General features: G+C 43.0%; 1 protein-coding gene across 1 annotated transcript; it reads left to right on the forward strand.

Annotated features, from left to right (window-relative positions):
* Positions 1-699: 699 nt before the first annotated feature.
* Positions 700-14296, forward strand: mmp16b (matrix metallopeptidase 16b (membrane-inserted); the record flags this gene model as incomplete). The annotated part of the gene is made up of 9 exons (XM_080503361.1): positions 700-842; positions 1549-1665; positions 3803-4107; positions 7136-7297; positions 7558-7775; positions 7859-7997; positions 9215-9365; positions 12615-12730; positions 13935-14296. The coding sequence occupies exons 1-9, from the start codon at positions 739-741 to the stop codon at positions 14294-14296; spliced, it is 1674 nt and encodes a 557-aa protein (XP_080359487.1). The 5' UTR covers positions 700-738.
* Between the last annotated feature and the right edge of the window lie 206 nt (positions 14297-14502).

Genomic DNA, 14502 nt, shown 5'->3' on the forward strand with positions numbered 1-14502 from the left:
CAGACATTTTGTTTTGGTTTTGTCAAAATGTTGCCGTATTAATGAGACATTTTTCTGAGAGAAAAACACAAAAATTTAGCTTTTTCACTTTCTCAACTTTGTGTAAACAGGGCCAAAAACATGCAGCTTCATTGGATACTGAGGTCTCACTTTGAATGCCATACTTTTTGGACCACAAGTCATAATTCACAAATATACCCCGTAAAATACGTTATCAGACGACGCTGACTCACTACTGCCACCCAATGCACCGAATAATCTTTACATAACAATTCTGTTCAGTCTTTCTAAAGCGCAGCATGAGAAGAAGAAGCAGCAGGTGCTGTTGCTGGCAGATGTCAGGGGAAACAGACTGTAGGGTTATTGAACTGGGTTAGCCAGAAAAATGGATTAACCCTGATCTGTGCAGTTTTGTAATACCACTTCACACCACTAGATGGTGTAGGGAGGCTCTTAGGCATTAATGGTTGGTCGTTGGAACAGTACACGCTGTGAACGGAAACAGATTGTGTTGTGACTCACCACCCAACCCAATGGAAAAATAACCTATCTGTTGTACTTTATTACCTATTGTTACTTATTTCTATTAAGTCAGAGCTTCCCATCCCCCATTGATGCGTTTTCTCATTAACTTGTCGAGTGATGACGTTGAGGCTGAAGTCTTCTCCCCCCCCCCCACTTTCCTCCTCACAGGGATGGCTACAGAGGTATGGCTACCTTTCCCGCACCGAACCGGGAATGTCCGTCCTGCGCTCGGCCCAAACCATGCACTCAGCCATCGCTGCCATGCAGCGCGTCTATGGCCTCAATGTCACAGGGACACTGGATGAGAGGACCAAGGAGTGAGTCCACACACACACACACACACACACACACACACACACACACACACACACACACACACACACACACACACACACACACACACACACACGCACACACACACACACACACACACACACACACACACACACACACACACACACACACACACACACACTTAGTTGTCCGTAATGCAGAAAGCATCAATATTTGCGTGGATTAGAGAAGGATAGAGATGCTTATCTCAGCCACTGCCATCACCTGGCCTCTGACAGCCTCAGGTGAAGCTGTTTAACTCTTCTCCCTCTTCTCGTTTTGCATGATGATGAAGTGATATCACCCTGAGGTGAGGACTCAAAGTTTTGCATCAGTATTGTGGTATCTGTTCTGTAGTGGTGGCATCACATGTGGATGGTAGTGTAGCGGTAGTCTGTTGTGATGCTCTGACGCCCGTCAGGAAGAGAACTGCTCAGTTCACTTCAGTGCCGTGTGCTGTCTCGTGAGGTAAAACTGTGAGCCGTGCTGCCAGTGAGCAGAACACAAGTAACCTTCTCTCCTCTCTTTCCTTTTGCTTGTTCCTCTTTCTCTTGCTTCTCTCATCTTGTCTTATTTTCATTTCCCTCATTTTCTTCTTTACACCTTTGTCTCTTCTCTGGTTGTGTCTTGTCTTCTCTTGTCTTCGCTTTTCTTCTCTTTTCTTCTCTTCTCTTCTCCTCCACCTTGAAGCTGGATGCAGCGACCTCGCTGTGGGGTTCCAGACAAACTGAAGAGCGGTTCCAGGTCGCGGAGGCGGCGATATGCACTGACGGGACAGAAGTGGCAGCGCACGCACATCACCTACAGGTGAGAGACGGCCAGGAAGGCAGCCTTCCCATTATTTCTTTCTTCTTCTGCCGCCTCTCTCATCTCCTCCCCCTTTTTCTTTGCCCACCTGGGATTGCATTCTCTGGCGTTGTCATCGCGACCGAGCAAGTGCGTCACACACAAATATAGCGGCAATCACACTTTCAGCAACACGTAGATTAGCAGGAGGGAAGGAAAAAAAACTTGCCATGTGTGCTGTGAGTATGTTTGTATAAATAGCTTCCTGGCAAAAACGATTTTTAGGATGAGGCTGGCTTCATTTCCTTGTTTTGTTTTGTTTTTCTCTTCTATTTTCTCCTGTAATATATCTTGTACATAATTACTACTTTGCCACTTCCCGTCAAGGTCCTGTCACGTCAAGTCGGAACATAACCGCACTGCTTCTTAGTGATATGAAGACTCTTTAGGGAACAAGGTGCAGAGCAAAAAGCAGCACACCAGTCTACATCAAGAGCAAAAAAAACTATTTCATGCTGGCAGGAGAGAAAAGCCCTGTTTTAAAAGGGCAGTAGGGAGGTAGAGGTGAAGACGAAGACATTTAAAGGTCGGAAAACATATTACAAACACAGGAATGGTATTACATATACACACATTTTGTTCATACAAGGCAGACACATAAATAGCATTATGCAAACACTCACGCACGCGGAATCACACAAGTGATTTTGCTGCTATATTAGCCCCACACAAGCATTTTCAGCATTTAGATAGAGGCATTGTCCTCTCCAATTTGAAAATTGCTTAAAATCAGCCAATAATCTCAGCCAAAACATTCAACTCCTCGTCTTTATCTGGCCTGATTAAGCCCCAGTGCTATTTTAATTTGGTTCCGAGCAGAACTGATAAAATGGGTCTCTGGCAGCATGGCAAATTGACAGGTTACCGCAGTAATCCACGATAACGCTGTCAATTTATTTAAATCCCCCCCCCCTTCCTGCCGGAGTATGAATTGATGAGCCACCTCTCCTAATGGAATGTCAATCAGCACTGAGCCAGTTGCTGCCGCCGACTGCACTTTTATTCAGGAAAAATGAGTGCAGAGAGCCAAAGAGAGCCGAAGAGGGAGATGATCCCCTCCACCACCCCCATTTCCACCGCACACGTTCTTTCTCTGCCTGCCAAAGACTGATAAGGACCCTAGTGTTAAAAGTTCAGCAAAAGCTGCTGGGCTTGGAAGAATTCTCTCAAGTGCAACTTTTTATTTTTTACCCATGTTCATTTATTTAGAAATATATATTCAAAAATGGTGGGGGTGGTATTATTTCCATTTTCTTGCAGACTTTAAATTTTCTGCCTCCACCTCTCCTCAATTTAGAGCGAAATTGTTCATCCAACAAGGAGAATTATCCTCTTTTAAAGATAATAACTTGTGCTATTATAGTTTGCAAATACAGGTGGAAACTCACAAACACACCACACTTTGAAACATTGAAAAAAGCGGCTGTTTGTTTGAAGCAACTATTTCAAACAGTCAAAACAAAAATGCCACTTTACATGTTGTGGCAAATGTTTCCACGTTGAGTGACAGCAGTGAAATAAAACTATGCAAAATGTATCCTTATTCTGTTAAGGGGGCAGCTTTCAGTAGTATTTTTAGAATCCTACACTATTTTGTATATACATCTCTTTATTAACGTCTCAGAGAAGGTTGGTTTGTTAAGATTGGACAAATAAAATGGATTTTCACTGATATGATGTGGACTCATACTGTATAGTGTTTCCCACCCACTGAGTGCTCCCCAAAGCCCCAAATTCACAAGCCTGCGGTGGCAGCTGCCATGCAAGGCATTCGATCCCTCCATTGGGTGCAATTTGGGGTTCATATTCTTGCTGAAGGACACTTCTGCGTTGAACCTGCAACCTTACAATTGTGGGATGACCAGTTTACCACTAGAGTCACAGAGGCTCCCAAATACTGTGTTCTTACATTGAAAAACTTTATTTTTCAAACAAACAGTCAGAAATCTATTAGCTGTATTCCATGATGATATTATAATTACGAACTTACTTATTTATCAGTGACTTGATGTATATAAGAATAAATAGATTACATCATTGGGGGTTTCACTGTAAATAGCCTCACAAACTTTACAAACTGTGGTTTTCCCTCCCGCAGCATTAAAAATGTCACACCGAAAGTGGGGGCGCGGGAAACCCATGACGCCATCCGCCGGGCGTTCGATGTGTGGCAGGGCGTGACCCCCCTCCGCTTCGAGGCCGTACCCTACAGTGCCCTGGAGACCGGCAGGCGTGATGTGGACATCACCATCATCTTCGCCTCGGGTTTCCATGGTGACAGCTCGCCCTTCGACGGGGAGGGTGGATTCCTCGCCCACGCCTACTTCCCCGGCCCGGGCATAGGAGGGGACACGCACTTCGACTCGGACGAACCCTGGACCCTGGGGAACCCCAACCATGACGGTGAGTGACGGGGAAAGTGAGTGTGTACATCCGTTCTGTGGTGGCGGTGGTGACGAAGATAAAGTGCCAAAGAAAGAAAAGGGTAAACAAGTTGAAAGTGTGAAACAGCAGAGAGAGAGAGAGAGAGCGAGAAAGAGGGAACAAGAGCAGTCATCAGGGAAGACAGATAATGACTGATAGAAAGCAAGTCCTGCAAATGCAGATGGCAAGACAGGAGGGCAATATGACCGAGATTGTATCACAGGGCAGCGTGCGAGGGACGCTCAACCAAAAACAAAGAATGCAGAGATGCCTTGATCCGGCTCCGCTTTGTAACGAAGCATCGCCCCATCTGTCAGGATTTAGATGTGTTCTTTTTCCCCTGTGTAATAAGCTCTTCAGATGACAGGATAGAGAGCCTTGCTATTTTAAGACGCTGGTTATTGGCACACGAGTGTGTTTATTCAGGTTTAATAGGTCCAATATTATCTCTATAGTACGTTTCCTAAGAGGTTTGTATGTAAGATACAAACGAAAAGTGTCATGTCATGTCATATCATGTTATATCACAATTGGCAAGGCCAGACTATGTTGTGATTTATGGTACAATGTTCTGTTAAAACAAGTTATGTTGGATTATATCAGGTTATGTTAAAATGTAGGTGAGATTAGCTTTGCCTAGACATGACTCAGCTGGGCAGACTAAGTCACGTCATGTCATATTACTGTAAACTTGAGTTGAGGTCAGGTCATGTTTTTTCAGAAAAATTAATTATGCTGGAATAGATTATGTCAAATTATGTTTTGTTGTCATTTGTTTTGCTATGTCATATCATGTCATGTCATGTCATGTGTCATGGTTTGACTTGGTTGGATCCCATCAGGGAACATGATTTGTTACGTTACATGTTTGGTTGTGTTGTGTTGTGTTGTGTTGTAATGCATGGGACAACAGATGGAAATTAGCCTTGATAAAATGTCATGAGATTGTTGTACATCCAATGCTGTCAATATGCACTACCCATTCCAAATAAATAAATAAATGAAATGAAATATTATTGTTCGTCGACATCTGTCGACATGTTACGTTACATTACATTACTTTATACAACGTTATTATGGTATTGTGTTGCATTGGCCACTTGTGCCAGTGTGGGTCCTTGCACAGGAGCTTAGAAAGGAAAATAGGACATTTGTCTTAGTCATGCAACCAAACACACTTTAATTACTGCACCGCCAGGCCAGTCTGAGCTCCACCAGGCTGCCTCACTGATATGCCCATGCCTTACGTTTATATTCCATCCTCCACCCATTAGTGCTGAAGGAGGGTTGCAGCATGCATTGTGTTTGTTCTGGGAAGCTGCTATACACACTCCCCCTCCCACCCTGCTTTTTTCCTTTCATACACTAATGGCAATTGTCTCAGACTCCCAAGCAAGTTTGCCTTTGCGCAGTGCCCCACTGTGATCCATTTAGGCTTCTAAGGCCCATCTCCGAACAGCTTCTGTCTCAGCCTTTGTGTCTGGGAAAGCTGTGCAACCTTTAATGGGTTTTTGCAGCGGCATAATTGTAAATGTTGCATGTGGACATGTGTGCTAATGGCGGCAGTTGCTTGGCCCCCTGGGAGCGCTAACGGGACAGAGTTGTGGGTTGTGTTCGATATGTGTGGGAGCAGGAAGGGGGTGGGTGGGATGAAGGGTTCACCTTTTAGCTGCTGGCTGAGGGTCAGTAGCTGCTCTCCTGGCTGCTGGCAGGAGTGAATATCATGTTGTAAAAGGGCAGCAATCTCCTAGGGACAGCCTCAGTCACAGGCAGTACAGAAGCGGTGTACCTCTCTCTAAATCAGCTTGACACTATGAGCTGAATGCTGACCGTATAAACTGTCTGTGACATTTTCTTTCTATTTTTTTCCCCTTTGCGCATGCGTGTGTGTGTGTGTGTGTGTGTGTGTGTGTGTGTGTGTGTGTGTGTGTGTGTGTGTGTGTGTGTGTGTGTGTGTGTGTGTGTGTGTGTGTGTGTGTGTGTGTGTGTGTGTGTGTGTGTTTCTCCCGCTGTAAAGTAAATCAACGATGCTTGCTCAGGTGCATCGCGTGAACTTGTGTTTTCATTGTTTTCTGGAGCCCCGGGCAGCAACGTGAGTGTCTGTCCCTCCACTGGGTGTGTGAGCTGTAGCTCACATGCGGCTTATCCTAAGCAGCCGTAGAGCAAAAGCAGTGTGTTTGTGTGTGTGTGTGTGTGTGGAAGGGGGGATAAAACAAAACAAAACGTGCCTGATGACAATTTACCTCCATACTCTTTACTCACAGTAAGCGAGTAATGACTAGCTTCACTGTTAATTAACCAACCGAGTATCTGTCGGTTACGTGGTTAATGGTTCGTAAAGCGTTGCAGAAATAATTACGAGGGCCCCCGAAGGTTGGCAAATTATAATGCAAAGAAATGTGATGACATAACGAATAATGGATGCACATACTCAACATTTGGCATTTAATGCTTGATAAATGATTAATTCTAATTCAGGCTGATTCATTTTCTAATTAAGTAATCGCTAATAGACCTGAGAAAATGTAAATTTCTTTCAGTCTATGTACAGACAACACTTTAAAGCTTCGTGTGGAGCCAAGTAACATAGAAATCTTCTGTTGCGTGTTGGTGTTTACAGGACAGCGGTGCTTGGTGCCATTAAAAACTAACATTTTTGCAAACGAGGTGCAACTTTTGGAAACTCTCCAATTCCATGGAAATGGGAAAACACTGAAGTGCTTTCCTGAAACACTGCTACTGCGCATGCAAACCACGGTCAGAGTAAACAGTTCTTCTGCTTATATGCGAGTCGAAGGACAATAACAACGATGATGGCCTCCAGTGCCATGACTCATGAAGAATGAGAAGATTTCGATGTAGCTGTTCAATCTTTTATAACAGACATTCTATTAGGGAGGACTCAAAAATAAAAAGATTTCTTTGTGGATAATTTCTTTGCAGATGACTTTATCTTGTAAAAGTTCACTCATTCTCACTGCAGTTCTCATCTCACTCTGCCTACTAGGGAATGACCTGTTCTTGGTTGCGGTTCACGAACTGGGCCACGCTCTCGGTCTGGAGCACTCCAACGACCCCACTGCTATCATGGCTCCTTTCTACCAGTACATGGACACAGAGAACTTCAAACTACCTCACGATGACCTGCAGGGCATCCAGAAAATCTACGGTAACCTCCATTGCCATCCGACTCTCTCTAAACCGAATCTCACACTGAAAAACAATGAGAAAATACCACAGAAGCTGTGAAGTCACTTGAGTAACAATTGGAAATGTTACGGCATCAGTCACACTGGGTGGGTTGCCAGAAAGTAGCATTTGTCAGCTGTTATAGATGGGGCCCAGTTTTCACAGTGACTCGGCGAGTACAGCACCAAACAGGCCAAATAGTCCGCGGCAAAATAAAAGGTGTTGCTTTTGTCTTTCTAGGTCCACCAGATAGAGCGCCACAGCCAACCAGGCCTCCACCCACCATCCCTCCCCCTCGCTTCCACCCGCCATCGGACCCACGCAAGCACGATCGCCATGCCAGACCACACCGCCCTCCGCAGGGAGCCAAACCCTCAAACCCCAACTCCAAGCCCAACATCTGCGACGGAGGCTTCAACACACTGGCTATCCTCCGACAGGAGCTGTTCGTCTTCAAGGTAAAGTAGGTCAACAGACTTGGTCAACTGTTTTTCAAAGCAGACTGGATATAAGCTGATTATAGGTTGTCATTTTTCTATAGGACCAGTGGTTCTGGAGGGTACGGGACAACTCTGTAGTCCCTGGATATCCCATGCAGATCAACTACTTCTGGAAAGGCTTGCCTCCCAAAATTGACGCCGTGTACGAAAATAGCGAAGGGAAATTTGTCTTTTTCAAAGGTAATAACAGCTTTTTTTTCTTTGCCCCACAAGCCCAGAACAAGTTTAATTAATCATTTTGTTTAGCTGTTGTAACCAATAGGAGCCAATATTATTACCAAGCATTTATTGAGCAAGTAGCAGAGTAGAGACTCACACCACTACCGAGAAGAGCTGGTACAGCCTGGTACAGCCTACTCATGTTGCTAAATGTGTCTAGAGTTCTCAACTTAAGATGCGTACTCTCCTGTTCAGACAGTTTAGCGACAGACTACAGAGACACTGCCGCCAAGTGCACAAGTCTGGTATTAACAATAATACAGTTCTTACATATTTGACGTAATTGATAAGTATTTTGATAGAAGATTTTTCAATGAACTTCTCATCAGATGCAGTAAATGAAATAAAAAAATATTAATTTAAATAGAAGTCTACTTAAGCACAAGGTGCGGAGATCAATCATAACAGTTTCCCTCTCAACCACTTCTGACCAAAATGTCTGTGTTTTATCAGAAAAAAACTTTGCCTGTCATAATTCTGAGTGTGTGCGTGCATGCGTGTGTGTGTGTGTGTGTGTGTGTGTGTGTGTGTGTGTGTGTGTGTGTGTGTGTGTGTGTGTGTGTGTGTGTGTGTGTGTGTGTGTGTGTGTGTGTGTGTGTGTGTGTGTGTGTGTGTGTGTGTAATCATGATCTCTTTATCGTGTTTGAATGACCGTGGAGTGGCTTGGCAGTCTGTATGGTTGGAGAGCAGGTCCGCTGGAGGCATCAGTCCATCACACAGATTAACATGACATCTGTCACCCAGTGGGATCAGAGTGCCTCATGCTTTATTTATTTATACACTCGGAGGGACTCGAACATGTGTGTGTTCATGACCGCGCGCATGCGAGTGCCGAGCTACTTACTGCGAGCGCGCCACCGCCGCCTCTCTGCTCGCTTTGCCTAAGGCACTTATGATCAAACTGAATTAAATGCAACAATAGCTTCAATCAAGCTCAAAACAACAAGTCTCGGCGGAGCTGCCTTCAGAGAATCATCTCGCGGTTTATTGTATTATAGATAACAGTGCATAGATTTTCCCTCACAGATATTCCTTAAACAAGGTGATGCATCTGACCTTTGGAATCATGTGGACTGAAAAACTCAGCGGGGAAAAAAAAAAGAAAAGAAAAATCCACACAGATGGATGAGCCGAGTGTTGAGGTCATATTTATGATAATGTCTTTGTGGGTATTTTAGGAAACCGTTTCTGGGTCTTCAAGGACACAACTCTCCAGCCTTCGTACCCTCAGGACATTTCGCTGTTCGGGAGTGGCATGCCCACACAAAGCATCGAGACGGCCGTGTGGTGGGAGGACGTCGCCAAGACCTACTTCTTCAAAGGAGACAGGTCTGCGTGAACCATTTTATCTGCTATGCTGTGTGGGGAAAAGAAATGCCCCTGTATCCTGCTCAGGGTTGCAGGGCCCAGCTCACTGTCAGTGAAGGCAGTGTAATTTCATATTTCAACTTCTATCTACAGTTTGTTCTCCAGACAGACAAAACACAATCCAGTAATGTATTGTTTTACCCTCATACTTTCATTATACTTGTAAATATTGGCTGTTTAATCTTTAGTCTTCAACATCTCACTCATTATGATTCAACGTCAGGCAAACTGTTGGAGGAAACGGTCCTGTTCATGTAAAAAATATTAGATCCAATATCCATTAAATGCAGCAATCATTCATGGTAAGAGAGTCGCATGACAAAAAAAACACTTGAAATGAACGATAAAATTGAAATATGTATACACAGAATGCATAGATGCTCATTAAAAATAGTTCCCTCTGGTCTCATTTGTCAAAATGTAAAAGTACTATCACAAATCATGGAAGCTCTGTCCTCCAGGCAAAATAAGAAAGGACCCATTCAGCTTGTAATGGTGCACAGATTTGAACGTCTGCCTCTCTAAAGGTACAGAAGCCTTACGGCAGCCTCTGCTTGTGACTCAGTCGATAGAGGAAGTTGTCTTTGTTATGATGGAAGCAGGTAATGCAGACAGGGCTACATGCACTGTGAAATGGAAAAACAAAGCTGTGTTACTAATACATGATGAAGGAGAGGGCCCCTTCACCATAGTCTTAGAGGTAATGCATCAATGTCCAGAAATGTGGAGGGCCTGCTGATAGAATGGGATCTAATAGAGGAAAAGAATCAGTAGTAGTCAGTGGTAATGTGCAGAATGGCTGTGAGGACATGGAGTGAGACAGGTGAAGCATGCTTGTGAAACTTTTGTGAAACAGCACCAACCACCAGCCCCCCTACCAATCCAGCACAGGACAGGCTCTGAAAGACCATTAGCCAAGAGCTGAGGAGGCCGTGCGTCCACCCAAAGCTAACGTGGCCAACCCACCTCGCGCACAAACATTCATCAGTTGGCAGTCAGCTGGAATAGCAATGCAACTTAGTCGTTTGCCCACGCGAATGTCTGTGTGCTACCATTGCTCACGTTTATATTCTTCTCTGCATGCACGTGTGCGTGGTTTCATTAGAAAAACAACAAAACGGCACCCCACCATGAAAACAACATAATCTATAAACGGACATCATTTTCAAAACGTGGCCATATGAACACGAAACGTCACTGAAACGAAAACACAAAATAGGATTTGCACTGCCGAGTGAACGTGAGTCTGAGTCTCCACCAGAGCTCGGGCAGCAGAGGATCTGTTGTTTGTGGCGCACAGATCGGGATTGTGCCGCTGTGACTCACATGTTCATCTGTCGGGATTAATCGCGTCCTGAGAGGTCACCGGACCCTCCGACGCCGTGGTGGGTGGGAGCTGGCAAAACGCTGACAACATGCCTTGTCATGATACTGTCATCCAAGAGCTGCGCGTAGTCACGTCTTCATCTCCACCTCTTAACCGTTTCAGGACGGTGATCCTTCTTCTTTTTTTTTTTGATTCAGAGAAACGACACGGAGCAGAGAGATTCATGAGAGCGAGTTCCAGCGTGCAAACACGGCATCAATCACAACTGCTCCTCAAACAAATGTGCACAGCAGATAAACACAGTATGGATGAGTGACTGATCGCTATCTTTGGCCGTTTGAAATAAATCAGCTGCCGATCATTAAATGGCCTGACTGCGAGCAGGCAGACGAACCAGCGTAACGTCTGACACTGGCTGCAGCCGCAGCTTTGCAATGGCTTTCTATAGATGAGGATGTGTTGCATAATATATACTGCAAAATCGTTCATATTTGCATGTGCAATATACATATTAAAGTAAAATGACCGACCTGCAATATATTGTGTTTAAATGCACGGTCCGTTTATGTTCTGCAAATTATAAATAAATGAATAAAAGTGCAAGTCATCATGATTTATTAAGAACAATTGTGCAATTAACTAGTTTGATCAACAGCCTTGATTATTTCATATCTTGTGGACACAGGTCAGAAGTCAAAAGTACTAAAAACAAAGGGACTATTACAAAAAAAGATGAAGGAACCATTTTTCTATCCACTATATCTATTTTTGATTTTTTTTTTTTTTTTTACTTTAAAAAAACCCTGGGAAAAACACTTTTAAAAATGCAGCCCTGTATATATGTATTATTACATTAATGGCTTAACATGTTCATTAATTGAATCTCCTATTAGACTATTGACAAGTTGTTAACACTTCGTCCTTGATTACATTGAAAAGAACCCAAAGTATCACGTTATTGACAGCTATTACATTAATTGGGATTATTGTTTGTTAAAGACACATTCCTTATTTAAGAAATAAGCCTTTCTGGTGTTGTTAAAAGTATAAAAAGTAGCTGTTTTTGGATGTCTCTTGATTGCTTTGCTTTGCTTCTTGTTCAATAGTGAACATTTTCTTCTAACAGGAACATGCTATGATAAACTATATAGGCTTAGTGTCATTAACACTTCATCTAATCGCTTATATTGTTGAATTACTTAATGAAAATTACAGCCCAAAGCAGTGCATTATGGGCTTTTAATATTCTGCACTCAGCGGTAAGGTAATGAAAATAATACTAGTTTCATCATAATTTCATAGCACTGCGATATCTGATGGCAACACACTGTAATTATAGGATAATGCCTGAAAATAGCTGCATATGTAGAATAACAATGAATAATTAACATGTTTTTAATTGGGAATTTTACTAAGACCATCATTTTTGTATGTCAAGATAAGTGTATCCAGCCAAGGTTCATTATTCTGTAATCCCAATTTCTGTGAGTTTGGCTTAATTAGTGATTAATTCACACAAATACACCAACACTCTGGTCATATTGAAAGGTAGATGCCAGATTTGCCCGAACTACAACCTAATAGTCTTGGAATTTTAAGTTTGGAGTTTGAACACAAGGTGGAGCTTCAACAAGGTAAGGTGTTGGAAACTTGATGAAACAGGAGTTACTGACTGAATAATTTTGATTCCTTATCCAGATCAATGAAAACTGTTGTAAGATCAAGTGTCAAACTAAAGGAGTTGCTAACCTTCTGTCTCAACTTTTTTGGAATGTGTGTGCATGTGCGTGTGCGTGTGCGTGTGCATGTGTGTGTGTGTGTGTGTGTGTGTGTGTGTGTGTGTGTGTGTGTGTGTGTGTGTGTGTGTGTGTGTCGTGCAATAGATACTGGAGGTACAATGAGGATATGAGGACCATGGACCCCGGATACCCCAAACCCATCACCGTGTGGAAGGGCATCCCCGACTCACCACAGGGGGCCTTCGTGGATAAGGCCAATGGTATGAGCTCTTTACTGACTGCACATCCTGTAGGTTTGTGGAATCGTATCCTTCATATTATTACTGGATTACCTTTGTGATGAATGATGATCTGATACTGGATTTACGAGCAAATACTCTCACAAACAAACATGTTGAACCTTCAAAATGAGAAAAAACACAGCTCAAATTGTGCATACAATTTCACTATACATGTATATAAAAAATAAGTTATGTTGCATGTGTGGAGTTTTGAAACTACAATTTAGAGAAGTACGTTTTTTTTGTTTTTTTTAACTGTTTTAGCTTTTAGAGCAGTTGCTATACATTTGGATGGAGCATTTTGGTGTTTAAACCAATTTTTGTTTCTCCATTTGACCTCTTGCAGTTTAAGCTGGAATACTTGAACCATTTTGACTATTTTACCTTTGTTAGCAATTTGAGCGGTTTTAGCTACTTAAGCCATTTGTAACAATTTTACTTGTTGCTGTGCCATTTTAACTGCTTTATCTGTTTTACCTTGTGGAAGTATTTTTACTTACTGCTCTTACTGCTCTCGTTTTACCTATTTTAAAGGTTTCTGGCCATTTTACACTTTTAAGCTATTTATGTATAGGCATTTTGCTTGTTTGTCATTTTTATTTAGTTATTTATTTTTTATTGTTTTACATTTTCTGATGGTTCAAGCCGTCAAAGCTATTTCAGCCATTTTAGTCATTTTAGCCCTGTTAACAATTTTAGCTATTAAAACAATTTTCGCTTCTTTTTTTAATCCTCTACCTTTCATAGCCATTTTGACTCTTTTTGACATTTTAATTGTTTGTTTTTATAGCCATTATTAGAGTTTTTAGTTATATAAGCTGTTTCAAGCCAATTTTGCTTCAGTTTTATCTGTTTTACATCATTGTTAGTCGGGATATACAACTCTGATGCACAAATAAGAGTTTATTTATTGATTTATTGATGTATAATTTTCTTTGGGACTTGACGGAGCCATTGCTGACAGGCTAAAGAGCCATGTGTGGCTACAAGGTTGCGGGCTATAGATGTCTGGGTTCACTTCATTTCAGTAATTTTATCAATACCTTCGCTGGCATTGTTGATTTGTCATATTTTGTTGAATTACTTTGAGATTCAGGACTTGTGTATGTTAAAATGGAAAGTGTCTCAAACACAAGCAAGAAGCAACATTGTGTTTTCGATTTTTTTTTTTACCCCCACACAGGTTTTACTTACTTCTACAAGGGGAAGGAATACTGGAAATTCAACAACCAGCTGCTTCGCGTGGAGTCCGGCTACCCGAGGTCCATCCTGAGAGACTTCATGGGCTGCGACGGCCTCCCCGCTGACCCCGACTGGGACTGGAGCCCCCCGGTGGCGGAGGAGCGCCACTACGACAACGGCGACGTGGACGTCGTCATCAAACTGGACAGCGCGGGGGGCACGGAGAAGGCCGTGGCCATCGCCATCCCCTGCGTGCTGGCGCTGTGCATGATGGTCCTGCTCTACACCGTTTTCCAGTTCAGGAGGAAGAGCACGCAGCGCCACATACTGTACTGCAAGCGCTCTATGCAAGAGTGGGTGTGAGGTACCGGGAGGAGTGTGGAGCTCTGATAAAGTTACTGCTTGAAGCCCCGAGTACAGTAATTGGAAGCACTGCGAAGGGTGTAGTACGTGAGGGTTTGCCACGTTGGCAGATTTTCTAAAGTGCTCGAACTCGAATAAAAAAAGATATATTAAAAAAAACTGTAAGGAAGTGAACTAATCAGCAGAACTGGAGTGAAGACAATGAC

This window comes from Blennius ocellaris (assembly GCF_963422515.1).
Source record: "Blennius ocellaris genome assembly, chromosome: 10".
NCBI lineage: Eukaryota > Metazoa > Chordata > Actinopteri > Blenniiformes > Blenniidae > Blennius > Blennius ocellaris.